This window comes from Thermobia domestica, chromosome 9 (assembly GCF_964235325.1).
Source record: "Thermobia domestica chromosome 9, izTheDome1.hap1.1, whole genome shotgun sequence".
NCBI lineage: Eukaryota > Metazoa > Arthropoda > Insecta > Zygentoma > Lepismatidae > Thermobia > Thermobia domestica.
In genome coordinates, this window is record NC_137462.1 from 208,296,262 (window position 1) to 208,324,229 (window position 27,968).

The 27,968-nt window shown below is 35.9% G+C and overlaps 1 protein-coding gene across 6 annotated transcripts in view; it reads left to right on the plus strand.

The window, feature by feature from the left end:
- LOC145660567 (uncharacterized protein CG43867-like) overlaps positions 1–27,968 on the plus strand; it is a 714,987-nt gene that overhangs the window by 582,322 nt on the left and 104,697 nt on the right. For all 6 annotated transcript variants that reach the window (XM_081725794.1, XM_081725789.1, XM_081725790.1 and 3 more), the window contains one exon: positions 12,130–12,213. In XM_081725794.1, coding sequence (XP_081581920.1) covers positions 12,130–12,213 — 84 coding nt within the window. The remainder of the gene's footprint in view (positions 1–12,129; positions 12,214–27,968) is intronic.

Genomic DNA, 27,968 nt, shown 5'->3' on the forward strand with positions numbered 1-27,968 from the left:
ACTACAGGTAACCTACCATAATAACAGTTTCTGCCAGTTTTTCACATTAGGTAGACTCTTAATATATGACTATTGGGTATAAAGTTCCACTTTAACTCCCTAAATCAATAAGTCAATTGTAGTCCATAAATTCTTACACCGGATCATGGCACTGCGAATCCATTAAAAAGCATTTCTATGTAAACCTAATTGTAGGCTTGTGGTAGGCCTATTTGATCATACTGTTTTCATTTATCTTATATAATCTTTTTTCGTAAATTTTCTTCCTATTTTCTACAAATAAAACTGTATGTTATAGATCTGTGAGTTATTCCTATATTGACTTCCTAAAGCCAGACATTGTGGGGAAGCGTGTACACTAAAGTGGACATTTTGTATGACTTGAAATTATCAAAATAACTTCGTAAAGCTTCTTTAAAATAGGTTCATTTAAATGCATCTTAAAAATTGAGGACGGAAGTACACTCATGTCCAAAATTAATGTCGCATATCTATAACTGTCTTCTTGTAAGAATATAATTTGATAACGATTTTGCACGGTACTTTTAATACTGATACTATGTGTATAACCGGTATTGTGGTAATTTCCTATTTGTGGTAAATTTCATGGGAAAAGAATTATAAATACGAAAATTAGAGTGAGTAAAACAAAATGTTGCTAAATGGACAATAAAGTTTATTTTCGTTTTATTGTTCTTATTTACTTCTCTTTTGACATGAAATTTTACACATACATGTCTTTGCTGATTATACACATACTAGCATTATAAGAAATACTGGGAGAATTCGTTATCAAGTTATATTCCTACAACAACATATTTATAGACATGCGACAATAATTTTGGACATGAGTGTACATTATAAAACTTTTATCTACTTGCTAGCTTGTTTCTATAGGACTCAAAAAATTAAAATTCCTTAGGGTGGCCGCTTTAGCAACCTTTCCCATATATATAATATTGAACAAAAGTTTGTATGAAGAAACAAATAGTGCGCGCGAGACAAAAGTTAATGTTGTTTCGTCTCAATAAGACATCGTGAAAGTGATATCTTGTATTGAATCTTACCGTAAAAGTTATGTCTTGTCTCATTTTATGCGCAAACGTAAAAATGAAAAATTTGAGAAGAAACAGTGTGAGTTTAGTAGTTGCAATTTCACTAGAGATACTATTGCCTTATTAAGAGTGATCGGTGAAAAGTTTATAGAGAAAAGGAAGGAGCTGTATGTTGTTTATTGATCTAGAAGAAACTTGCAACCAGGTAAACTCGGATTTTTTTATGGGATCTCTAAAGAAGGTGGAGTTGGAATGTAAGAATCGAAGATTGATTATATATATATATATATATATATATATATATATATATATATATATATATATATATATATATATATATATATATATATATATAAACCTACAATTAATGTTATAATAATAGAGAAGAAATTGACCGAGAAGAGTGGAATTATAGAGGAGTCAGACAGAGATATTGCCTCTCCCCAATGTTACTTAAGATAATGAATAAAGGTCTTCAAAATGAAGTCAGTTATTAGATATATGTAGAAGGATTAGGTGCATACGATTTGCAGATGATATGCTGATTGTTGCGACCGTTCTCATTATGTGCAAATTGCTATTTCAGTAGGAGGTAAAGTACAATAAACTGTTTTTTTATATACTCTGAACTTTTTTTTTTTTTGGTAGTATTTAGTTGGTGATGATTGCTTGTGAATTCGTAATCCAAAGCAATCCGATCTTTTCCCGTCTACAACCCAACAAACAATCAATGATAGTATGCAAGTCGCACATTTCTGTGGCTAATTATTTAGATCTTCCCAAACGCTTGCATTCTTTTGTTTAATATTAGAATAACCACAACTTAACGACTTGGTTCAGAGTTAATTTCACCCGCACACCAGTTCACGAGCAACAGCATGAAATCAGAGGTTTTTAGGAGAATTTTAATTTGGTTTTGGCAGATCGTAAATTGAAGAACATGGAGTCAAGTAACGGAAAAAACAAGTAAAATATTATGTTTCATTCTTACGAGTTTTGGAAATTACATTGATTGCCTATAGCGGTTAGATGTTAATATCGTTATTATTTAAATATGTAATTCTAATGTGGCGCCCTAGTAAGTTCAACAACAAATTTTATTTAAAATATGTACTAGCTCCGTTTTTAAATAATCTCTGACCGTTAGACAGGTAAAAATTGCGCCATTATGGCGGTCAAAAGGAAGGATTGATTGAAGTTCACAGCACCTTCAGTACCGAGGATTCATGAGACGGGATCTACTGCTAAAAATAGGATTTTATCTGAAGCTGAGTACTCTTGCTGAAAATCGAACCGATAACTTTGGCTTGGGAAGTGTTAAAATAAATATAGGTACGAACACCTCATTATATATACCAGATTCAAATTTGTTTTGCATTAAAAGAAAGCGTTCGATATAATGCTATATGGTATTTGTTTATTATTTTAATTTTCGTGGTGTGTACAAATTGGATTGAATTTATTAGTAGTGAGTTATTTTTAACTGTGTTTTAACGATATGAAAGGAAACTTACCAAAATTATCTACATATCTAGGAATTTAGGACGCAACACTATGTATATATTTGCTATCTTTGCTATGTCCGAAATAAAAGAGAAATGCAAGAATCTAAATTCCGTAAAATTTACTCGAAAATACCTCTGCGAAACTGGAGCTAAAGACGAGGGACACGATGACTCATTGGTAGAGCCCTTACCTCTGCTGTGTGAGTTCCCTGATTCTATCCCCGGCCAAGAAAATTTGTGGCAGACAACATCGTGTCCGTAGGTTTTCTCGGGTACTCCCGTTTTCTCCTACATTTTCATTCCACCAATTATTCCGTCAGACTTTGCATGCTTTAATCATCCATCTGCCTTAGCCTGAAGGGCAAAATCGTGGGACATGAAAAATCTCATTTCACTTTTGAAGTTCGAGATTTTACATTAAGATTTACAGTGTACTGGAAGTGACTCAAGTACAATGTATCTTAAATAAAGCGTGTTATATATTACTACACTGAAGTCACTTTTTTTTTTTTAATTTTCGTCTTTAGATTGATTTTTGTAAATATTCCAAACTCAAGAGTTTTTAAGAGTAACATACCACTGTTATGCATTGATGTTAAGGGAACGGTGATGATGAGAATGGTGAAATTATAAAAGTGGGAGAGAACGAAAGAACCATGAGAAAAACCCACGCACACGGTGTTTGTCACCACGAAGCTTACTCGGTAGGTCATCAATCACCGATCAGTCAGAAGAATAGTACGGTATATATCGTACATAATCCATTAAAGTCTTCCAATTTTGAGCAACTTGGCATACAGTGTTTACTTGCGCTAAAAAAAAGAAATTTTTTTTCAGTAGGGAAATCATAATTTTGATCATATTTTAGCCTATGGAGATTTTTGTTTGCTTATTTATTTAAAGTTCAACTTCTTTCAGCGGTAATATTATAGTATGACGCGTTGACATACAACTTACCAGGACCACATTATACGGCTATCATTATTTGAATCCAGATTTTCTAAACGTTCACATTTAGCGATGAAAAATTTTATTAACAAAGAAGAAAAGAAATTTAAACAAACAATCATTTATGTTGCTGCTTAAGTTATTCATTGTATTTTTATGTAATGTAAGATAAAGTCTAATTAACCTAGTCGATAATCTGAAAGAGATACGTAATCTTAGCAACATGATTGAAGCTGTTAGAATTGTAGGGAAGACCAAATATAAGTAATGAAACTAAGGAAGCAAAGAAGAAGGGATGAAGAACAAAAAGCAAAAATAAAGATGGCATGCTCATTAAAGTCTGTGCCAGGGCCTTGTTTTCCGTGACGAATGCAGAATGAGTTCACTTCTTCAGCCTTGGTGTTATTATTTCTGCGAAAACCGAGAAGCAAAGGGTGTCTACAAGGCTGGTTTATAGCAGCAATTTATTGGAGCACATCCCGTTACCTCGTCGTGATGTGCAGGTAATGTAGAAGAAATAGGAGTGGGGAGGTCATTTCAGCAGACTATGAAACTAGAGACTGATTAATAACCTAAGAGTGAAGGCAATTTCCTAAGAGAAATCTTCCCCTTCTCTGATACTATAGTATGTGTTTTTGCCTCGCAAAGTAGGTGAAGAATTCTTTAGGCTAATTTCTAGTTTGTGATATAATAACTTACAACTTCAAAGCACTTTCATCATTTCATTTTCTCTTGTAAACAACAAATTTTATGATTTTTTTCTGTTTGAAATATTTTCTATTTTGGTGTTACGTCCCTCTTTTAAAAAATCAAATATATTCTTCTAAGGTGTTCAATTTAAAGTGTCTGCCACGTTTCTTTGTGATTAAAAACTTCGCTATTAACGAAAAAATTATTTTAGTGATAACCTTATTTCTTTAGCTTCAAGAAAAAGATCGAAGTTAAGTTCTACATTAATTAACGGCAAAATTCTAACGTATTTTGTTGACCTGGCATTTTAAGTTTATTTTTAGTATTTCTTAGCGATTTTATTAACAACAATAGCGCGTATACTTGTAATCCTGGATTCGATTCCCGGAGTAAACCCATTATTTTCATCGTGAGGCAATTGGACATTGAATTGAAATATGGTCAATTGCAATTTTGAAACCCAGAGATAATTGTAACGGATGACGATATGTTATCACATTTCTCTCAGTCTAAAGTCTCTGGGCTACAATAACTTCTATTAAGTGAACACTACGGAATTTGAATTAGTTTAATGGCAATATTACGTGTGATATGTTAGTGTTACATTTAATATGTCACTTTAATAAATGAAACATATTTTAGTCCAGTTACTTATGATTGTTTCACTTCGGTGATTCATATAAAATTATGTTAATTTTAAGTGTAATACTCTTATACATATTAAGTGCGTATTTTGGCATTTTAGTAGCATTTAATTTTTATTTAAAGGTACTTAAAGTGGACAGCGGTTTTTAAAAAATAATATTCGTAACGTGCGCATTTCCTTAAGTTATGTTGATGTCCGTTCAACACAGAGGTCATATGAAACGTGGACCTATAACTTAATGTGGGGTCTGAAGCATATGAGTTCCCGCAGGGAATCGAACTCGGAACCTTAAGTTATGTATTCTGTGTCGTGTATGTGTTATGTATTCTTGCTGAGTATCGCAAGCTGAATTATGTCACGCAACACATCGAATAACTGTTTTGTGAATGTGTAACTTTTATGCAAATGCGTTTAATTGCATCTTTGTAGCTTTTTTAGCCATTTAAAGTTCTTATCTTCATAGATTAACTTGGCTTATACATATAATTATACATTGTTTCTTTGTTTATTGAAGCTTAGCGTCCGTTTTCAGCATTGATACTGTATGAAACGTGGACCTACAGTTTAAGGTGGAATAAAACCACCTTTAGTGCGTTTCAGTGCTCTCCCGCTAAAAGTTGAACTCGGTATATCGAAGGTACGCGCTCTAGCCACTGAGCCAGCGGGGATGGCTGCATATGATTTTGTAAGTAAAACAAATGTAGGAAATAATCCACTTCCACTAAATAGTTGTTTCGTGTATTCATATATTTTAGACTTTGGTTCCGTGTTCCCAAGAAATTCATTGATTAGTTCTTTAATAAGAGCAGGAGCTAATAGGCTGTGCTCCGTCACGGTGTACAGAGAAAAATGAAATGAAATGAAATTTTTGAGTTTTACGTCCCGGTGTTCAGAGAAGAATCTTAATATTTTAAATATTGCTTTTGGCAACTTGCATTGAGGATCTTTGGGAAATTTGATTTTATTTCTATTTCTGCTTCTTAGTAATGATCTTTATACTATTGACAGTTTGTTGTTTAAAAATCATGAGATAATTCTAAGTTAGGTAATTGGTTTCCCATGTAGTATAATGTCTCTTGGTAGGCTTTCTTATGTTTGGTTCGAAAAGATCAGGTAAAATTTGGATTCATATCAGACACGCAACATCTCTCCGCCTCTCCCCTCACCATGTGACGTGACAGTGGTCAAGGCCAGACAACTTTGGGAGAGAGAGAGAGTTGGCATCGTTTCTTTGGGATACGACATTCAGATGGAACAAGTGTTCTATGTTCATATAAGTTATGGCTAATAGTATACTTTCAAGCTGCTATGTTGAAAACTTCATATTTTTATGACTCTTAATAAGAAATTTTAAGACCGTAAGGGAACACTCATATTCATATTTATCCTTATCTATCCTATATTGAAGGAAAGTTGTAGTTAAAAGTGGTTTTAACTCTTTAGATGATGCACCGTACGAAGGTTATCGGTCAGTGGTGTCGCCATTTCCGTTTAGGAAGTTTTAAGCTCCCATAAACTGATTCGAAAGCTCCGCATCTTTAATACAATGTATAAATCTTACTAATATTATTATATAAAATTTATTATTATTAGACCCTATTTGCAGTTAAAAATAGGTTTTGACAGTCTGCAAAATTAGAATCACAGGTTGAAGGATATGTTTCCCAATACACTATTCATAGGAAAAGGAAAATTATTTTAGGAAGCTCATTTGTTTGACCTCGCCTTTATAACTAGGTATGTGTAAATAAAAGGTACTAGCCCTAACACTAAATTAGAGTCCTGTTTCTCGCTCTAATTTCTCAAACTAAATCGTGTTATGCTGTAATCATTACTGAGACATTTATTTACGAAATACGAACAAAATTAAGTTTTCGAAAAACTTCGTTCGAAGAAAACTCAGCCTCAAAAGTAAAATACCGTTTGTGAACTCTTAAATGACAAATAAATATAATATATTAGGGTTATTTATGAATGATTTGTTTATGATATATCAACAAAATCGCATGAGTCGTACATCAAGAAATAGTAAATAATAATAATATTCATAATAAAAAAAGGAAACTACTATTGCAAATATTTTCATTATAACTGATTTGCGCATCGTTATAGAGTTATCAGTGACATATGAATATAAATAAGTAAACCTAACTGTAAAGATAAACTACCCCTTGTGTAACTCTTTCAGGGGAAATGAGATATGCCATATTGGTAAGTTAGACCTATTAATAAAATATGAAAAAATAATTAATGAAACATGAACAAAATCGTCTGTCATGAAATTTATTGTTACTAAATCGCCTGTTATTAATAAAACCTACTGTTAGGTTATTCATAGAACATGAGATATGAACAAATACAAATTATTGAAATGTGAAAAAAATTGCTGCCTGCGTCGATTTTGAGAAAATCGTCCCGGATAAACTCAACTCCAAGAACAACTACTCCTTGTGGATGTTTTTCGAGAGAAATAAATTATGCTATATTGTCATGTTATTAATGAAATATTTATTTACGAAATATGAACAAAATAATTTCTGTCGTTCTTGAGATAATAGTCCGGAAAACTCTACCCCAAGAATAAACTACCACTTCTGGATTTTTCCTAGGAAAACGACTTATACCATATTATAGGGTTGTTATTGGAACATTGAATTATGAAATATAAACGAAATCGTTAGAGCCGTGTTTGAGAAAATCGAAAATTTTAACTTTCACCCTTGAGTAAACTACTCTAACTTTTAGGTATAGGAAGAAATTAAAAAAGAAAACACTAGGGAATCTTGTGAAAATTTTGTTTGAAATTTGGTCTTAATACGTTGAATGGTATGGCCTTTAGGCGAACGAAAACTTTTACACTGGGATAAACGGTCTGACGGACAGACATCCCAAAATCGGTTTTTAGTGTAGATGCCATGAAATATGTAAATACGTTGAAATGCTGAATTCGATTTTTTCACGATCACCGTACCTGCTTCTCTCTTATCGTTGCTCGACAGTAAAAATGATAAAATCAGAGAAAAATCGAAGAAAACATAAGATCACTCTCAAACAGTTATGCAATAGTATAATAGTTAGCAACCGTATGCATGCAGTTAGGTAAATGAGAGTAACGAAGTTGATTGCTAATCAGTATTATTGTCGTAGGCAGGACACTGACTCGACTCGAGCCATTTCCCTTTCTGTACAGTGACACCGAAATGGATTCTGCTTTCGTGTGGTATATTCCATTCGTAAACCATTTGTTTGTTCACCATTTGTAAACAATTTATATCACAAACACAATAGGCATTGCCAATTTTACATGGCAAAACCAATTTTTGGAAATTGAAAATAAGCCATGCAGATCGTTTGTTCATTGTTTGTTCACAATTACTTATATAAAATTATCTTTTGTTTATGATTTATAAACAATATATAACAAAAGTGCGCGATGCCATCTTTACGTAGCGGAACTCATTTTCAGAAAACGTGAAGTTAACACCGCCCATTTCATTTTTGGTATAAATTGTTTGTACCTAGGTAAATCGAGAATAAACGAAAATTTTATGTGAACAATTTTGAACAAACGATCTGCATAGTTTATTTCCTACTTCCAGAATTGAGTTATGCTACGTATAGTTGGCACCGTCAATTTTGTTTTTGTTATAAATTGTTTACAAATCGTGAACAAACGAAAATTTTATGTAAACAATTGTGAACAATTGATGAACGAACGTGCTACATGGTTTATTTTTGATTTTTGAAAATTGGTTCTCGTACGTGAAGTTAGCATCGCCCAATTTGTTTTTAGTATAAATTGTTTACAAGTCATAAACAAGCGAAAATTTTATGTAAACCATAATGAACAAACCATGAACAGACAATTTGCATGGGTTTATTTTTAATTTCCGGAAATGGATTTTGCCGAGTTCACGCACATAACTATCGTTGCTATCAGTGGTCTAACGCTAGAATTTTGTAGGTTTATGCTCGTCAGTTTCTAATAATATAATGTATAAATACCTATGTATACGCTCACTGTTTCATAAATTTAATGTGAATATACGCTGGATTATACAATAATTGTGTAAATATACGCCGTATATTCGCGTATATGCCTCATCACATTTCTGGTTGCTATGGTATGCGATCCGTAACGGTGCCCATATGATTGCTCGAGCGAACTAACATTGTTAATATATTGCGGACAATATCCATATAAGTAGTTGTTCCAGCCATGCTAGTATTGTTGAAGTAGCTTCAACAATGCCCATATTGTTATTCCCACCATGTTTACTCCAAGGATATTGCCAAAATTATAAAGTGTATTACAAAAATTACCTTAACATGTTTGTTGTTCGCAACTCTCTTGGTTTTATTTTGGGAATACTCTAGAACAAGGGTTCTCAACCTTTTGCACTGGCGTACCACCAAAGTATATTATTTATTAATAATACCATAAGTAGTACACATCACCAACGGCAGCTCGAGTACCACAGGTTGAGAAACCCTGCCCTAGAATTTAATATGGATGGATAACTACACTGAGAAAAATCCGTTCTGCGGACAGCGGTATATTGTACAAATATACGGTATCCTCTTGCTTACTATAGAAATCAGCACGGAGCATATGTTACCCGTATGCTACATAGGCTCTGCCCTTAGATGTTACATCATGCCGTTGCAGGATGTCTGACATCTAACAGTTTTCCGTATGTTACACGCATATACTTATGTTACATTCCTCAGCTATATGTTATATACGTCCATTTGTATGTGAGATTCTGACCGCCTATATTGCTTCATACGGAAAGTACGTATAGATAGAACACGTATACGGAAAGTATGATAAAACATGCGTTTCCAGTTATACATCTGCTGTACGTTGTCCAAAAACTACAGGAATTACGCATGTAACCTCTTGTACGCCACCTACATTTTTTTTTCTCAGTGTATATGAGTATGGTTCGCACGTCTATGTCTCATAACCTTGGCGCTGAAAAAGGGGCGTTATGTTCCAAAAACAATGAACATAAGTTTATCACGTTAACATTTTACGTTGTATTGTGCAAAATTAGCGAGATTTAAATTATTTTCAATGAATGTTGCATTTCCCGTACTTCCATAAGAGAAATATCCTGTCTGCATTATGTGCGGAATCTCTCCTAACATGAAACGTGAAAGAGCAGAGATAATAGTATGGAAGGAAAATATACACATAGGAGAGATTAAACTAATGGACTGTTCATTAGAATGTGGCAGTATGAGGGGTCATAATATCAAGGTCATCACATTAGAAAAAAGTCATAAAACTGAACACTCTCTCTGCGTATAATTCACTGATTCCTAAAAGCACTTCCACGATTAATAATATTATATGAAGTGTTATGTAAATCGCATGAGAATATGTAATACCTTTATTAGTGGAATGATATTGGACTGTCTCTGTACAATTATATTATCATACTACTATCAATATATAGGATATGTGTGTGTGTATATATATATATGTATATATATATATACGAGAACTGTATAATTTCAATATTTTTCGTTGAAAGCCTTATGCAGTTCGATTATGGATTCACTAAAAGCAAGCGTACGCGTCTTTGACGTGGAAGACCCGGGTTCGATTCCCGGCGGGAGCTCATGTGGTTCGTATTCCACGTTAATCAGTAGGTTCCGTCTCATATAGCCTCGCTGCTGAAAGGACGTTAACCTTTATTTTACGGCTTGTCAGTACACTGCCAGAATAGTAAATCCGTTCTTTCCCGCGTGGCACTGTACTGGCACAGGCGAAAGGTCTACTTTGACCCGCGAGCACACCGGTTGAGAACCAACGTTTTTGGTTCCTTTCACTATGGACTATCTCTTCATACAATAAGGCACATCAGTTTAAAAAAAATATATGTGTGCTCGCGGGTCAAAGTAAACATTTCGCCTGTGTCAGTACAGTGCCACGCGGGAAAGAACGGATTTACTATTCTGGCAGTGTACTGACAGCCGTAAAATAAAGGTTAAACTCTCAAAATCAACTCAACTCACTGAAAGCAAATAAAACTACACTGATTTAAGTGATTATAATTTGGTTGTCTGTTCACTAATATTAAGTGACACACATGACAAATTTCTGCAATACAAGTGCAGACAAGTTACATATATACAAGTAGGTATTCAGTTGTTGGGAGTACGAAGGTAAATCAATCTGGAGTTTCAAAGTCACAGGGAGTACAGCATATTGAATATTATTGGCTTGAGCCTGGTGGATCATACCCGTTTGTGAGCTCTGTTGATCGACCTTATTACTTCGTGAGTTTTTCTTGATTGACCATAGCTCTTCGTGGGCTCCTTGGTTGATCATAACCTTTCGTTAACTCTTCGTCGACTATAACCCTTGGTGAGTTTTCCTCACCCGCCATAACCGTTCATGAGCTTACGCGATCAACCATAATCCTTCGTGGAATCTAACGTTTCAGTTTAGCTTTTTAAGATGAAAGTACACTTCTAAGGGTTTAATATTATATGTGGTTTGAGGCTTCAATGACACTCCATTACACTGCATTTTAACGATGCTAAAGCTTCTTGAAATGCAGCAAATACAGCAGAAACTCTAGTAAAATTCTGCCTTGAAAATTTGTGGATTCTGAAGAATTTCGTCTTCTATTTTCCTTAAATTGTTTTAGTCATTTTTAAGAAGTATTACGAGATTACGGGATTAAGTAACAATTATCATGATCCGGTTAGCTTGGCACACGATAGGATCCACTAACATCAAGGGTAAAAGTGATGGGGAACGCGGGTAGAAAAAAATTGTGGCGTTCCCCCGCTTTCTAAAAAATACAATGAGCAAAGATAGGCACGAGGGACGGCTTGACGTCATGCTACCCCCTACCTTTTCAGATCCACTTTTACTCCTGACATACATATATTTGATTGTGCGGTGATGAATTTTCGCATTCCTTAAACAGGAAAGTTAATTAAATAATCTATTTATTGGTGATTTAAATTGTATCCTATCACACGATTCTTGTGTGTTCCATTCCATAGTGTTGTCAAACTCTCAATGTTGCAGTGTTTCTGGTGATACAAACCATAAACGACTGTCAAAATAATGATAAACAATTCCAGATCACAAAAATTTTGTTCTGGCGGAAAATTGAAAGGATTTAGTGTAATAGAGTGAATAAATCAAGTGTATTAATTGACAACAGATTAAAATACTCTTTAGTTAGTTGAAATGCTTGTATCAGCTATCATAATGACACTTACTTATATGCGTTTTGTTTTTCATTGTTTTTTACAGCGGCAACTTCGACTACAAGATGCAAAGCAAGTGGAGGCTAAAGCAGCGAAGATCAAGGAGTGGGTCACCAACAAACTCAGGGAGGTGAGTAAAACGCAGGGATAAAAACAGTTATAAATTACACTGTATCATAAAGAGTACTGACAGTGGGAAAAATTAATAGATTGGCTACCATGAGACTCTTGAGTGTGTTTTTAAGTAACACTCGCAAGCCTAATTGAAGACCTGAATTGCATAACATCCCAAGTCCACTCTTTTTCTTCGTATTGTGCATTTTTTGTTTTTTATGTTAGCATCTGCATAATACCTAAATCCAAATTAAAGTCTACGATTTCTTTTCAGTCTACCATATCTTAACAACGCCAATACATGTGTTCGTCAACTGTCATTTTCAACTGCACTTAATCCCCTCTGGACGAGGAATGCCATCTTTGTTACGTGAGCTGCCAACTCAACACTAAGTCGCCATGCATAAGTAGTGGTATAGCCATAACTATGTCGACTGCTGTGCTTTACTATTAATGTTTCAACTTAAGAAAGTCTGTCTCATAGTCCTTACTCTCATCCCAATATCTTCAATGATACCTTTGAAACAATTGATGCTATTTATAGTTAATAGGAAAAACAAAATTACTAAAGTGGCCAGCCATCCCGATTATAAAATTCTTATGCCCATGTTTTAAAAAAAAATCTCAGGTCAATACGCACATGTTCCTTATCTTAAAACAAGTCGTTTTGTCGCAACTTTGATCATTGCGTGTTTGGCAATAAAGCAGATTTATAAGCTCAATTTTAAATTTTCCAATAATCTTAACAGAAATTTGTAAATTTAAAGTGTATATGAAGAATTGAAGCATATAACGCAGCACATTTTTGTAGGTAAAATTCATAGTCAATACTACTTAAGAACAACGTAAAAACTAAAATTGGAATAGAAACTCCATACAGGCCAGGAAAAGTACAAGAAAATTACGAGAAATGCTGCGGAATAAATTATTGATAGGAAATTAATTGCACATACATAACTGTAAAGTGATTTTAATGCTACTATGAGGAAGAAGGAAAAGATGATGTAATAGGTAAAGAAACAAACGAGGGAGAAGAGGAGATGAGCAACTTTCACTGATAGAACTCGTCAGACCTGAAACCAGCCACAGAGGTTTGGCGGGGGCATGAATATGTTACGGGAGGGGACAAGTCATTAAAAATTCTCTTGCATACATCTAAATTGTGTTTTTTGTATTAATAATAGCATTTTGTTTTGAGGTCTGGAGGGGCCATGAAAAGTTTAGGGGGACCAGGCACCTCTAGTCCCCTTCTGGTTGCGGGCCTGGAACTCGTTAACGATAGGGAACACGTGGTTTCAACCAGCACCAAAGAAGAGATACCTGGAAATCTCCATACAATGAACGCAGATACTCGTATTAAATATATAATTATATAGGATATATTTCGAAATAGTTTAAAGAATGTGATAGTTTTCTCTGGAGCTGTTTTTAATACAGTGGACTTCTAAGATTTTTTTTTAAAGTGGTTAAGAGAAAAGATGTTACACACTGACAAAATGAAAGATTGAGCGTGAGAAATGGATTAGCTAGAAAATTTGAGGGCAACGTAAATTCTGATAAGTAAAAACAGAAATTAACAGATGATGGAAGGATTTCAAACTATGCGCGCTTCAAACTGCAGATTAAGCAGTAGTTTATCGAAGAGAACAAAGAATTAGAATAGAAGAGGATATGGCAGAAGGAAGTGAAATTGGAAGGGAAGTTCGGCAAGAATGTTATCAACATTTCTAAGTTGCAGAAGAAATGTTGGGAGAAATGAACACACACAAACAAAAATATAGACAAAGAAGGAAAAAGACAATAAACGAAGTTAAACAGCGAATTATAAAGGTAAAACAATAAACCAGGAAAGTGTACTACAGATATAACTGTGATGGTAAAGAGGAACTAGGGAGAATGTGAAAATGCGAACATAGTCATAGGATCATATTAGTAGCAATATTAAGAAAATTAGTAAGAAAAAATATGACACTAGAAAATAAGAATAGGAAGATTAAGTGAGCGAAGTGGAGTTTTCGGCAGTTGGAAAGAATACGCCGAAGAATTATATGAAGTAAGAATCAACCGTCTAGTCTAGGTGTTGAAGAGCAAAATAAAGGTAAGTGAGGATATCAAGGATTTACAATATTAAGAATTTAGTTTAAGAAAACTCAGAGTGAGACGCAGAACAGAGAGGCAGTCATCATAGATAATATATCAATTATGTTAAGAATGTAAAAGAGGAGGGGGAGAAAAAACTTTTCTTAATTTGTAATGAAATATTTAAAATATCAGAATGGACAAAATACAGAGGTTGATTCAGTTATATTGAGCCGAAGTCACTGTGCAAATGTACCGCGCATGCACAACCCATCGCCGTGAGATTGCCACGAGGCAAGCAACAGTATTTTTCAATAGTCAGGCAGGAGAGTAATATGGTCGAGAGTAGTCAGATGCCATCGAAACCGAACAGATTCAGGGAGGGTTTCATTGTTACCCTTTCCGACGCTAACTTCATCGGCGTCACGCATCATAGAAATGTATCAAATGCGTAATATTTGTGTAATTCATGTCAGTATGAATTGTATTATACGAGTATGTGCGGCAAAGAGTCCTGGCCTCACCACACCAACGCAAGCAGCTAGAAAACGGCCTCCCGGAGGACCCCGCTGCAATTGCGTGTAGTTTTGCGTATGGCAACTTCCGAAAATCCCCTACACAGCGTGCGATGGCCAACAAATACCACGCATCCCAGACGACAATCAACCGCGCCATTCACAGGGATTTAAGCAAGAGTAATGTGGACTCCCTGGAACCATATTATGTGGCCGAGCGGAAAAAGAACTGGAGAAATTTCATCATCGTATGGAACAGGAAACTGGAATTTCTACAATTTCCTTCTGTCAAGAGTCCAGATGCCAGCCCAATGGACTACTATGTTTCGGTTTCCTCAAATGGTGTCTGTCCCATCGTCGAGTTCGCACCGTCTTCGGCTTCTGGGAAGCCTGTAAAGAAAAGTGGGACGCAATACCCATGGTCCAGTTGCAACGCAATCTTCTTCATTGGAAATTTCGATGCCGGGTAGTAGTCAATAGAGGTGGCCTGCAGATCGAACACAATCGGTGGTGGAAATACGGCATTTCCTAAGTAATTGATTCATTAAAATTTGGCTCAATATAACTGAATCAACCTCAGTATTTCTTAGAGACAGTAATTATTCAATTGTGTAGTCTGATACAAGAATATATGAGGCAATCCAACTATTAGTCTCGTATCGCATGCAACAAAAAGTCTTCTTCAAATATTAGACAAAAAGTATATTGGCGAACAAACGAAAAAGTTGAAGAGGAACAGTTTCCGTTTGCGAAGGTAAGAGGGAAACTAGAAGTGTCTGGTTTACAGCGAGAAATCAGTAAGAGGTTTTAGAGAAAGGAAATGAAATGTTTGTAGTTTGTTAATTTAGAATAGGGTAAACTAAGAAAGTTTGTGGGAATACTAAAGAAGATTGAGATGGTATGGAGTGATCGGAGACGGATAGAGAATATTGTGAACCAATAAATTAGAATCAGAATAGAAGAGAATATGACAGAAAGAAGTGAAATTGGAAGAGAAGTTCGGCAAAAGTGTTATCAACATTATGCAGTATTTTATTTGGAACAAATGAAGGAAGACCTACTAATATTTCGTGTGGGGGTAAAGGTTAAATGTATTCTATTTGCAGATGAAAGTATTTATTGCAGAATTGTCAATCCATATGAAGTGATACAATAAAAAATATTTTGATTACTCATTTTTAATTTTTTAAATTTTGTACATACTATTACCATATATAATGTTAATTTTCTTCTGATAGGGTTTAATGAGGGCTTTTCATGCTAAAAGACATAATTAAAAAAGGTAAAATGTTGAAGAAAATGGCGTTTGTTTCAATAGAGAAGAAGTGAGAGTTAGGTTATAGTTTATAAAGAAACTGTATTCAAACGGAGATAATAGTAGATATGGTGGAGGGAAAATGAGGGAGCGGAAGAGAAGATTGAGTAAAATTAGTTTTACTTCAAGACAAAATATTAGCTGATGGGCATGGAAGCTGCTTAATTTGCGGAAAGTTACCTGTGAGTGAGGACTAACTACTTATGATGAATATATATAAACTGTAACTTATAAGTTAAGAATTGACCATTGTTCCTGGCTTTTCCCTTTTACCCTCAGAAGCACAATTTATTCTGCTGTTAGTCCCAGTTCGGTCATACAACTTGAGAGTCAATTGTAAATACTCAATAATACAGCTTTTGCTAACTGCTTTGCGAACTTCTAATTTTAGATTATTCTTCCGTTGGCTTCGTAGGTACGGGAAGGTTTTTTTTTTTTTTTTTTTTTTTTGGTAATATATTTGGTCTAGGAATTAATTCGTGCGGTTGGTACGCACACATTGAAGCTGTAGTACAAACACAAAATACATAAATACCTTAAGAAAAATATTGTCCATCGCTAGCCACCACTTTCGCCCATCTGTCAGGCAATGTACGGATTCCGTGGCGAAAGAAGTCCTCATCCTTGGAAGCGATCCAGTCAGAGACCCATGTTTCGATATCTTCTGAAGAAGTAAACCGCTGTCCAATCAAATCGTTGTTCATGCAATCGAACAAGTAGTAGTCCGAAGGAGCAACGTCTGGTGAATACGGCGGGTGGGGTAAAACTTCCCATCCGACATTTTCTAAATAGGTTTTGACCGGTTTTGCGACATGTGGGCGAGCGTTATCATGTTGAACAATAAGTTTATCATGTCTGTTCTCCCATTCTGGTCGTGTTCTGGCCAGAGCTTGCTTCAAACGCATTAATTGTCGTCGATAACGTTCTCCATTCATAGTTTCACCCGGTTGCAGCAGCTCATAGTACACCACACCTTTCATATCCCACCATATGCACAGCATAACCTTTGCACAGTGAATATCTCGTTTTGGTTGTGATGGACCTGGTTCACCTGGTTTCACCCAGGCCTTTTTTCGTTTAGGGTTCTCGTAATGGATCCACTTCTCATCACCCGTAATAATTCGATGCAGAAACCCCTTTCTGCTCTGTCGTTGAAGCAGCAATTCGCAAATGGTTTTTCGTCTTTCAACGTCTCTGTCTTTCAATTCATGTGGAACCCAATGTGACATCTTTTGAATCATTCCCATGGCTTTCAAGCGTTTGGAGACTGTTGTTTGATCAACGCCTAATGCTGCTGCAAGTTGTTCCTGCGTTTGACACGAATCCTGCTCGAGCAAAGCTGTCAATTCTTCGTCTTGAAATTTTTTTGGCTGTCCAGCTCGCTCTTGGTCTGCCAAGCCGAAATCACCACTTCTAAACCGTGCAAACCACTTCTGACACGTTCGCTCAGCTAGAGCATGGTCACCATACACTTCCACCAAAATACGATGACTTTCAGTCGCACTTTTCTGCATGTTAAAGTAATGCAGCAGGACACCCCGCAAAAACACTTTATCAGGCACAAATTGCGCCATGTTCACTTAACTACAAACTGGTGTTGTTGACGCTTTAATCCACTGCCCTATACTACGAACGATACGCGATGACAGGGGTTTGCAACACATGTGTGGATACACGGTACTGTGGGACGCTCCGTTCGTTGCGCCATCTCTTGTCCACTTGCACGAATTAATTCCTAGACCAAATAAAAAATTCTATTTGTGTAAAACTTTTTATTTTGTATAGTAAGAAACTTGAAAACTGTATGTTCTTTACACTGTCGTCTACAGCATGAACAATCTCAGTTGCCTGCCATACGGATTGAACAATACATTTTCGTGGCTCTACTGAACTTAATAGTTCACTTTCTCTCTTGGGCTCACGCGCTGTTCCAATCTTCCCACACCGCCGTCCTCCTATCACCTCTTACAGAGTTCTTATACTCTATAGCAATTCTCTACTTCTACCGTCACCAATACCATTTTACTACTACTATTTCTCGCCCCGAAACCTCGGGGTATGCGCCCTTCCTCCAATCCCAAATCGCAGTAATTGAGGAAAGGCAATAAACATCCATTTCCAGAGGCATAAACCAATTCCCTAATTTCTAGTGAGTCCTTTGAGAGGCTTGGGTTCAGGATAGAACTGAAGAAGCGAGCCAATTTTCAAAGGTGAGTTTTCTTCCAACCGGTAAAATACTTTCACAGGAAATCGGAAGGGAAAAAAAGAAGGGGAAAAAGACCTTGCGTTAAGGAAAGGAAAGAGGAGAAAGGAGACTTTCACCTGCTAGCAAAGAAATAGAAGGAAGCCCCATCGTTCTACTTAAAGGACGATTAATGGTCGGTCATTGTGAGGTAACGTATGAGACATGGGGAGTTAACTCTTTCTTATATAAAAAGGGGGAGAGAACAAAACTTTTGACGATTACTTTTATGTAGTTGCTATTTTACGAAGGATTTCAAGATTATAAACTGGAATAAATGTCCTTAAATTTGACGTAAATCCTTTTATTTAATCATAGTAAGAGAAAAGTTCTCCCACAGTTTTCTCCTAACTGCCTGCGGCGGCACTTTTTCTTTAAAAAAATATGAATTAAAGATATTAAAATACTACATATTTTTTCTATTATTCATTCTTTTTTCTCCTTTTTTTGTACTACTTTATTTCAAAAAAAAAAAAAAGATCCAGCCTCATTTTGATTATAAATGGTCTCATTTTATTAGAGATTTTGGTTAGTTATTAGTATCATTTCTTCATCTTTTATCCACAACATAAATCAGAAATGCTTCGTTTAAATCAGGAGTTGCGATCTGTCAGATTATTCTGATATTAACTTATATTTTGTAAAGAATTTTTATCGAATGTTTGTATTCCGATTAAGAAGTTGGCATGAGGCTACATTATACTTGACATTGTCAGTACCTGTGGTATTGATCCTATATAGTACTGAGTTGAAATGACTAATTCTAGGTAATACTAGTGCTAGGAGTAATAATAGTACTAGTACTAGGAGTGAACTGTGAAGAAACTATTGGAAGTGCGGATATGTAGAAGAATAAAGAAATAAATTAGGTGCAACAGGAAGCCAATATAGAAGTATTGAAAAAAGTAGGATTATTTCAAGTCCCTCTTTTCTGAAGTGTTCAAAAAAAAAGTCATTTTCTACATTGCTTATCTTACTTCTTAATCTGAAGATCATTAATCAAAATAGAAAGACAGCTGTTGCACTCTTAATTAATACAATAAACGAGAGAAGTGATACTTTGCTCCTGACTATCTGAACTACCTATGATAAGCAAGGTTGCATGGTGTCAAATAAAATTGTACTTCATCGAAAAAGTATTGTAAATAATATAGTATTTCATGTTTGAATTAATCCAACTGAAAAAGAAGCTACGGCTAGACAATATGAAATGTGTGGTTTACAATCAATTCACTGAACTGTTCTTTAGAAAGAAATCTCAAGGCAGAATCACTACACTGAATCAAAAATCCTTAACGAAGCGACGACGACAATCAGTTGTTGAGTTTCTATTGACGCCATTGGGACTATGTTTCTCAAATATATGTTGAATAAGTCAGTTATATGTTGTTGTTATTATCATTATGAAAGAAATGTTCCATTTTAATTGTTTCGTTCGTTGGTTAAACTTCCTGTTATTAGCCTATGTAGTTGGCATAATTCTTACTGGTATAGTATTAGCTATAAAATATTTCCATCTTTCTCAATTAAGAAGAAAAGACAAGGTTAAAAGAGTGTTAAGTAAATAGTTTGCGCTGCTCTTTGCAGTTATGAGATTTTGAGTTCAAATCCCGACTTTGTACATCCTGATTAGGCCAGCTTGCCTCCTCAATCGTATCAGTTAACGAACGATGATACTTTCAATATATGCTTTTACGATGGCACTTTCTTGGCTGGCTTTTTTTTATAAATTATCTGTTTACTTTTTATACTTTCAGAGTGAATGCTTTTATGACTGTACCTGAAACTGGAAGGAAATGCTTTTGTTTGAATGCTTAAGACATAATGTTATTCCTATTATTATAATAATTTCTCTCCTCGATAATTTTAAAGCAGACTTGAAACTGTAATTGTGAATAACCTGTAACTGTCTTGTACCCTAAAACAAGTTCCGTAATACCTGTGTGTGTAGTACTTATTTATTAAAATTGTCTTTCTAATCAATTTCCTTCTAAAAGCCATTCAGCTTAGAATTGATGTCATTCTACAATTTTCAAAATAAGTGTAAAATACGGGAAAGCTATTTAAGATTACTAGAGCAAAGCGATCTAGAACATGGGAACCAGTAAGAAACAGAATATTAAAAGGTTTCGATACTTTTTTTTTTTAATGAGAAACATGACGATAAATTTGTGAGATCATTATGTTATTGTTCCATATTTCTTAAATTAAAATACCATGAACGAAATTAATACCACTAGGGCCAAATTTCAATTTCTGCACCTATGGACCCAATCAAAAGTATTCAGCCTTTCCTTTTCGAAATTCAGTAAAGCTTGTCTTATATAAAGATTATTCATGTGGCTCCATGAGGCCAACTCTTTCCCGTCACTGATTGCACGGAACCGCCGAGCTACAACGATGTGGTGTATGTTTAATTCGTATGCAGTGGCACGAACACTTTTCTGGGAGTCCTCTTTCATGGTGTACTTGAGGAGTTCATCCGAACATGGCGTTGATCGCTGCCCATGGAGCTCGTTTTACAATGATGTGTCTCTGGAACGCAATTTGACAAATCAAGGACGAATGGTGGTGCGTTCATTCTCCATTCCTGGCTCAAATGTACTGTTAATTGTTAATGTTTTCTGCTGCTTGCTGTGCACAATGTTCCAATTTGAATTCGTAAGAAGAAAAAGAAAAGAATTGTGTGTTCTCCATACTGCACTTTCATACCCCTATTTAACAACTTACTGGACTCCAGCCTGTTCGCTGGACGTTTATAGAGTTCGTGACATTAGATGCTTGACCTCAGTCTGTCCCCCTGTTGTGTTAGTGAGGTGAGTTTTTTTCACCAGATGTCAAAGCGGAAATTTCATTCGCTCCAACCTAACACAGTGTAACGTTCGAGTTTTTTCTAGTTTAGCTTAACATTATGTAAACTGTTAAGATAAAACATATTAATGGCACAGGTAAAAGAGTTATTTTAACATTTGATAATACAATGAAAAATAATCTCTTCTTTCGTTTTAAGAGATAGCTTCTACTGATGATTTTCAGTTTTACCTTTTATTCCAGGGATTACCTTTCCTTTGTTTTAACTTTTCTTCCTACTACTCTAGTGGCGTTTGCAAAATGCGAGGCTTTAAGGGAGTTTAGTGGGAGGAGAAGGTGTATTTCTCACTTCCTCTTTTGTAATTAATGGCCAATCGATAAGCACGATACTTTGCGCGGATAAGCAATGCCTGGGATTGGGGGAAGAGGAACTATCAATTACCTGGTAATGAGAAATGCAGAACCATTCCGAGAGGAATTTTACCGTGTGAGAGAAGAGCAAATCGAAAAATAAAATAATAAAAAAAGGAAGTAAAAAAAGAAAACACAATCCAGATATCAAGCCAAGAAGCTAATTTTGTTACAAATCGTTTATTCTGTATTGATTTTAATGATTCTTTACTCGAAATTGAAGAGGGGGATGAAAATTGTTGTAATAAGTGAGATCATAAAATTTTACAAAATGGAAAGAACTAAAGAAATCATATTTCTACCATTACTTGTCTTTTACTATACAGAGTTGTTCTCTGAACCCATATTCTAGCCCTCAGTTCCGTCTCTATATATTTATCGTGTTCGCATAATTTTCAGAAATAATGGATACATAAAATACAGTAGGAAAATTCTGAATTCATAGCAGTCTAATACAGGGTTGGACTGGCCCTCCTTAGGAGGGCTCCATACCATTTGCTAGCCTTATACAGGACAAGAAATATTATTACCAACGAAGATTCTATTCACAAGACACTAAAATTATTTTCCATATTATTCCAGAAGTATAATGTAAATAATTCAGGAATACTTATCATTTTATTTTCGTTATTAAATAGATGTAGGGTGGGGGCATCGTAAAGTGGAAGGCACACCAGTCCACCTTTAGTCTAGTAATCCCAAAGTATAAGGCACATGTCAATAAAAATGCAATGTTTTCCTACGCGAGATTGGCAACACTGATGAAGTTGAGCAATGCGCAGGAGCATGTTCTAGTACTCTGTTCTTGTAACAGAAATAGAATCGTCCAATCGGAGTTGCGTACCTGCGAGCGACAGTGGTTGCTGTAATACAAAATCCTACCACATGTGAAGTTACTCTGGACACCAAAGTAAAGAATCTGTACCTAGTGGGCATTTTCGAGGAAAAGTTGGCATACAGCATTTTCACAAAGTTCAATGTCTACATAATACAGATCCACCGTATGCCACCGAATTTAGGTCTTCGTTTTTTTGTAACACTCCCCAGAAAAAAATGTAGGCACCACACAATCTTTTGAACGTATATCAAGATTGACAGGTACATTGCAGAGTTATATGAAAGTTGCTAGATGGCAGGAGACTTACAGATAGAACTAAAATTCACTGGAACTAATATTACTAACAAGTCTTTTTTTATTAACAGTAAGGGCGGAATATGACATATAATTAGAAATATTATATCATATTCTGATATACATACACAGTCACCAAGGTTTTTGGAAGCTTCGGTTGAGAGCAACCTAACTGGCGCAAAAACTGCCTAGCGGGTACAAACAAGAACATCTTACACGGAAGGAATAAGAGCCCACAAGATCTCTCTTCAAGCTTTATAGAGACTATTAGTTCCACAGTTTCTAAGCTTCATAGAAGAGAATAATCCAGAACTAAAAAATATGATTCAAAAACTGACCATATCGAAGAACATGTGTCACTGTTTCAATCAGAACAGTTTACAGAGATCATATCAGCTTTCATTAAAAATAACAAGAACCCGATGTTTATGTTTTGGTGGGGATATATGCAGATGGTCCACATACTTCTAATGTTTACTTGTGTTCAAAGGAATGGAATTTGGAACTTGCATTTTCTCATTTTCCAGCGAATGTTGACATATTTATACATCACAATCACGTGAACTATGGTGGCTGGTGCACCATCTACATGAGCATGATGCGCCAGCTTCAAGAAGAGGTCAAGTACGAGTTTGAAGCTGGTAGCTTTGTTGTCAGGCATTCGCCACTGCGTTTCAACAAGTTGACCCAGATTAGAGTGAGGAATGGCTTGGTTGCATTGGGAAGAAAGTTGGAGGCATAATTGGTATCAGGAAGAGCACCTCAGCCCTCAGCAGATTGACTCTTGTCTTTTAACCTCCGTTTCAACTTTCTCACGACATAAAAATTACTTTTGGTCTTCTAGGCAACGAAAACTATGTTCACAATGAGATAACGAAAAATCAGAATGAAGTTGGATTCAAGATATGTATTGGTTTTAGTTTTGCAGGGATTTGGCCTTTTCTCAAGTAACATGCCTCAGACACTGCAAAACATTGCAAACAAAGACTTGGCTACCCAAGACATTGATGATGATCTGTTGACAGCTACACAGAAAGGACAGATTGGTTGCATGCCTTTGTAAAGGACAGGCTTCTGCCAATTGAAGAAAGAACGATAAATTTTTAGGGACAAGCTGCCTCGAAACAAGTATGCAAGACCTTTGCATCTCTGTATGAAGTGACATAATCAGATGCAAAAACTGGGAAGATAAACATAGTGAAAGCTGATAGGAACATTCTGCAGTGACTCATTGCTGCATATGAAGCAGGACGTCCAGTCAACCTTAGCAACATTATGGCGCATGAACTGTTCGTTGTTCCTCTATTTCTGGCAGAAGCAGAAGCTTCGCTCAGGCTCAAAAACATTTCTTGCTGGAATATTGACTGATCGTACGCCTTGTCCCAAAAAAATTGACGCTAAAGACTTTGACGGCAAATCACAGCTAATCATTGATAAACAAGCCAATAGCAATTGGAGAGCCACAGGCAGCACGCACACTTTCGGAGACCTTGCTGATAATTTTGTTCAATATGCTTTCTTAAGTGGGGAACTCTTCAAGCTCATTGATATTACTTTTGATCGTTACTACCATCAAGAGTAGCACACGAAAACGGCCTGGGAAAGGCTCTGCGGGAATCAGGAAAAAATATATAACAGAAATGTGTCTCTACCCACAAAGTGGGAGAACTTGATTGTTGACGATAACAACAAAGCAGATCTCGCTACATTTCTCTCACACCAGCTTATTCTGCAAGCACCTAACAACAAGACTGCAGGTGACATCAGTGATGAGGAAAGGGTCGAAGTTTCTGATTCAACCCTTGACACTAATAACTTGCAGGAAAACACGAAGAAGCTGACACCAGGATTATTTTACACTGTGTTAAAAAGTAGAGCAAGAAGCATTGTTGTCTCGAGACACTGACATCTTAGTGCTTCTGGTTTGTTAATTCCACATGATTTCGTGCGAGAAACTGTAGAGGAAAACAGGAACAGAATTTCATTGTTCAAAACCTGCAGAGGAAACCACAAGTTCTCAAACTTATTCCATCATTCCATGCTATCACTGCATGTGATCCAACTTCGCACATTGCTGGGTATCCGAAGAAGAGGTGCTGGGATGTGTTTGCTCAGTATAACAATCTGCTGAGAGGATTAGGAGCTGACACAGTCCTTAGCGACCACATCATTAGGAACGCCGAAATCTTTTCCAAAGTGTATGGCGGGGTGAATGCTGATAACATCAATTAAGTTCGGTCTATTATGTTCGTCAAGAATATTACAATAGAGAAACTGCCACCAACCACGGATTCTCTTTACTTTCACATATAGCGTTCTCATTACCAGGCTTTAGTGTGGAGACAAGCCCATTTGCAGCACCTAGTTCCAGATTCCCCTTTAAGAATGGGATGGAAAACGAAGAATAATTCACTTGTCTTTCATCTATTAGCATTGCCACCAATTCCAGACGCTTACACCTGTACCACTGGATACCAGGCAGTTAGGTTCAACTACAAACTATGCACAGTGTTTTGCACATGTAGGAAATTGAGTAGCACTTGCATGAATCAATAACTTAAATTTGATCGGAATTTTAACGTTCGAGCTGATATGAAATTAACAGTTTAGCACAATGTATCATGCATTTCACATATGTATATTATCATTAGAAAATACCAAATATCATACAAATCGATGCAGTGCCATTTTAAGGAAATTATGTTCTTACGGTATCGAATAACGTTCATATGGAGTTTGGCGCAGATAAGTTGAATGGTAAGCAATATATCGGAAAAAATCATTTTGCAATAGGTTGGTAACACTAACAACTGGGTGCTTGATGGTTTTGAGTCTAGCAGTTGCTTTCCTAGAACATCAAAGAATATTCATGCCAGCTTTAATTGAAATTTTGTTCAGCGGTGTACAAACTTTTGTCAAACACATATTTTGAGTTCTGTATATTACAAAAAGATACTTTCGACCGCCATTTTGATTTTTGTGAATTTCTAATAAAGAGTGAATGTTACAGCGTGGCATACGGCAGATATCAATTCAGCAACAACAAATCATACTGAAACAGCACTTGAAGTGTTTTTCCTCACAAATGCCTACACAACTTTATCCCTGAGGATTTCCCCATATGTGCACCTGAGTAAGTGAGATCTATCGTACGATTTCTGAACGCCTAAGGACGGAATGCAGCTGACATCCATCGGGACTTGTGTGTCTTTTACGCTCCGACAGTATGAGGGAAGTGGTGAGAGTTTCAAGAAGGGTGTTCAAATGTTCATGACGATAAGCCTAGGGGAAGGCCCATGGTAGAAATAAGACAAGGTAAGTCCATCATCGGACGCTGTTTCGTTCTACTCGCGCATTGACATCACCTTCGACACACGCTCGGGACGGGAGTCACACGTCGTCTGCTTGCTGTCGTATACGCTCTTTGGAATCTGATGTGAAATTAGTTTTCTCCATACTTTCAGATATTTATTTGCTATTTCTAATTTAGATGTCTATTATATTACTGGAATTTTATTCCGGCTTGGGAATATATTTTATTTTTAAAAAAATGCAAATAAAAAGTCTATTTAGACAAGTTTCCTCACCACCCATGAGATATTGTCCATAGTGTTTTTTTTTTTCTTAAATGGTATCCCCAGTAGGCTTAATCTCTTATTTTACCATGGGAAGGCCTAGTGTTTAAACGGACGATCTGGTGGAACAAATTAACGAGAAAGTGCGATCCAACTGCCGGTTCATAATAACTGAACTCGCCAAAGAGCTTTCAGTCTGCGAAACTGTGCATCGAATTGTGACTGCCAAACTGGGTTATTACAAACTGTGTGCGAGATGGGTGCCAGAAATGCTAACAGGCGCTCACAAAGAGCAAAGAATGACAACTGCAGGGCGTGTAGGCTTGTAGAATTCTTGGAACCAGTATGAACAATTACAGCATATGTGTATTGCCAAACATTGAATAATAATCTGCGACGTTCCATCCAAAATCAGCGGAGATCAATGCTACGCTCTGGAATTCTTCTCATCCATGACAACGCCCATTTACACCCAGCTGCTTGATTTTTAAGACAATCCAAAGATTCGATTCAGTCTCCCCCTTATAGCCCCGACCTTGCTCTCAGCGATTTTTTCCACCTGAAAAGTGGCTTGCATATCAGCATTTCAACGACAGTAAGGTGCTCAAGACATCAGTTCTAAACTGGCTGCACTCTTAGGCGGGAGATTTTTACACAAAGGGTATACAGAAGCTTGTGTCATTACCAGAAATATCTTAAGGTTCATGGTGACTACGTCGAAACATAACCAAAGCCAAGACGCGCTTTTGCCCTCCTTTTTGAGTTTGGAGAGTAATTAATGAAACAAGTCAACAAAGTTTCAAGGTTGTCAGAATGGAGATAGAATAAATAAGTTATTAGTACCATGACTTAATGTACCAAATTTCTTCATTTGACTCCTTTCTGTCTGCTGTTAGAAAGCTAAAAATTGATAATCATAACGTGGATGAATTCTATGATGAATATTGTTTACTGAAGGAAGTAATTTCGACTGGAAATCTTTAGGAGCTTGTATCTGATCAAGAAAAGTATGCACGTATTTTTAAGGAGTGTTCGTCGTAGAAGCAGCTCATATGGACAAAAAATGTCATTAGTATTTCTGACTGCTAGTGAGTCATCATTTTGTAGTTGTACTTTTTGTGTTAGATTATTTTGATAATGTATTGATTTCTATATTGTTTTTCTTTTTCTTTAAAAGTGTGTTGTTTGATATAATCTGAAAGTAAACTTTCGATAAAAGCAATTTTTTAGTGATTTTTTTTTTTTTTTTTTTTTTTTTTTTGTCAAAATGTCCTTTTTGATTTTACAAATCTGGCAACCCTATTTATGTCTTTGAATGTCGTTTGTCATTGCGTTTTTTTTTTTTTTTTTTTTTTTTTTTTTTTGTTATCACGTGTTGCAAACAAGTACAGTATAGGCACTCTTTGTTGTGGCACGTTCGACACCACAGCCGTGCCGGATTATCAAATGTCAATATAGTATTTATCTTGGTGAATATTGTATTATCAGTCCACCAAACAATCATCAAAATTCCTTGTGGCGGAGAAAGTATTGGGCTGATAAGGCATGCACATTGAATGGGTGCATGGGAGTATAGCTCCTTGAAGCACATATAAGGAAAAAACTGAAGCTAGTGTTGCGAGTAACACATACAGAAAACAATGGTAGAATGTATCACTGTACACAAAGAGGTTGTTTAGTTGCCTGAAACC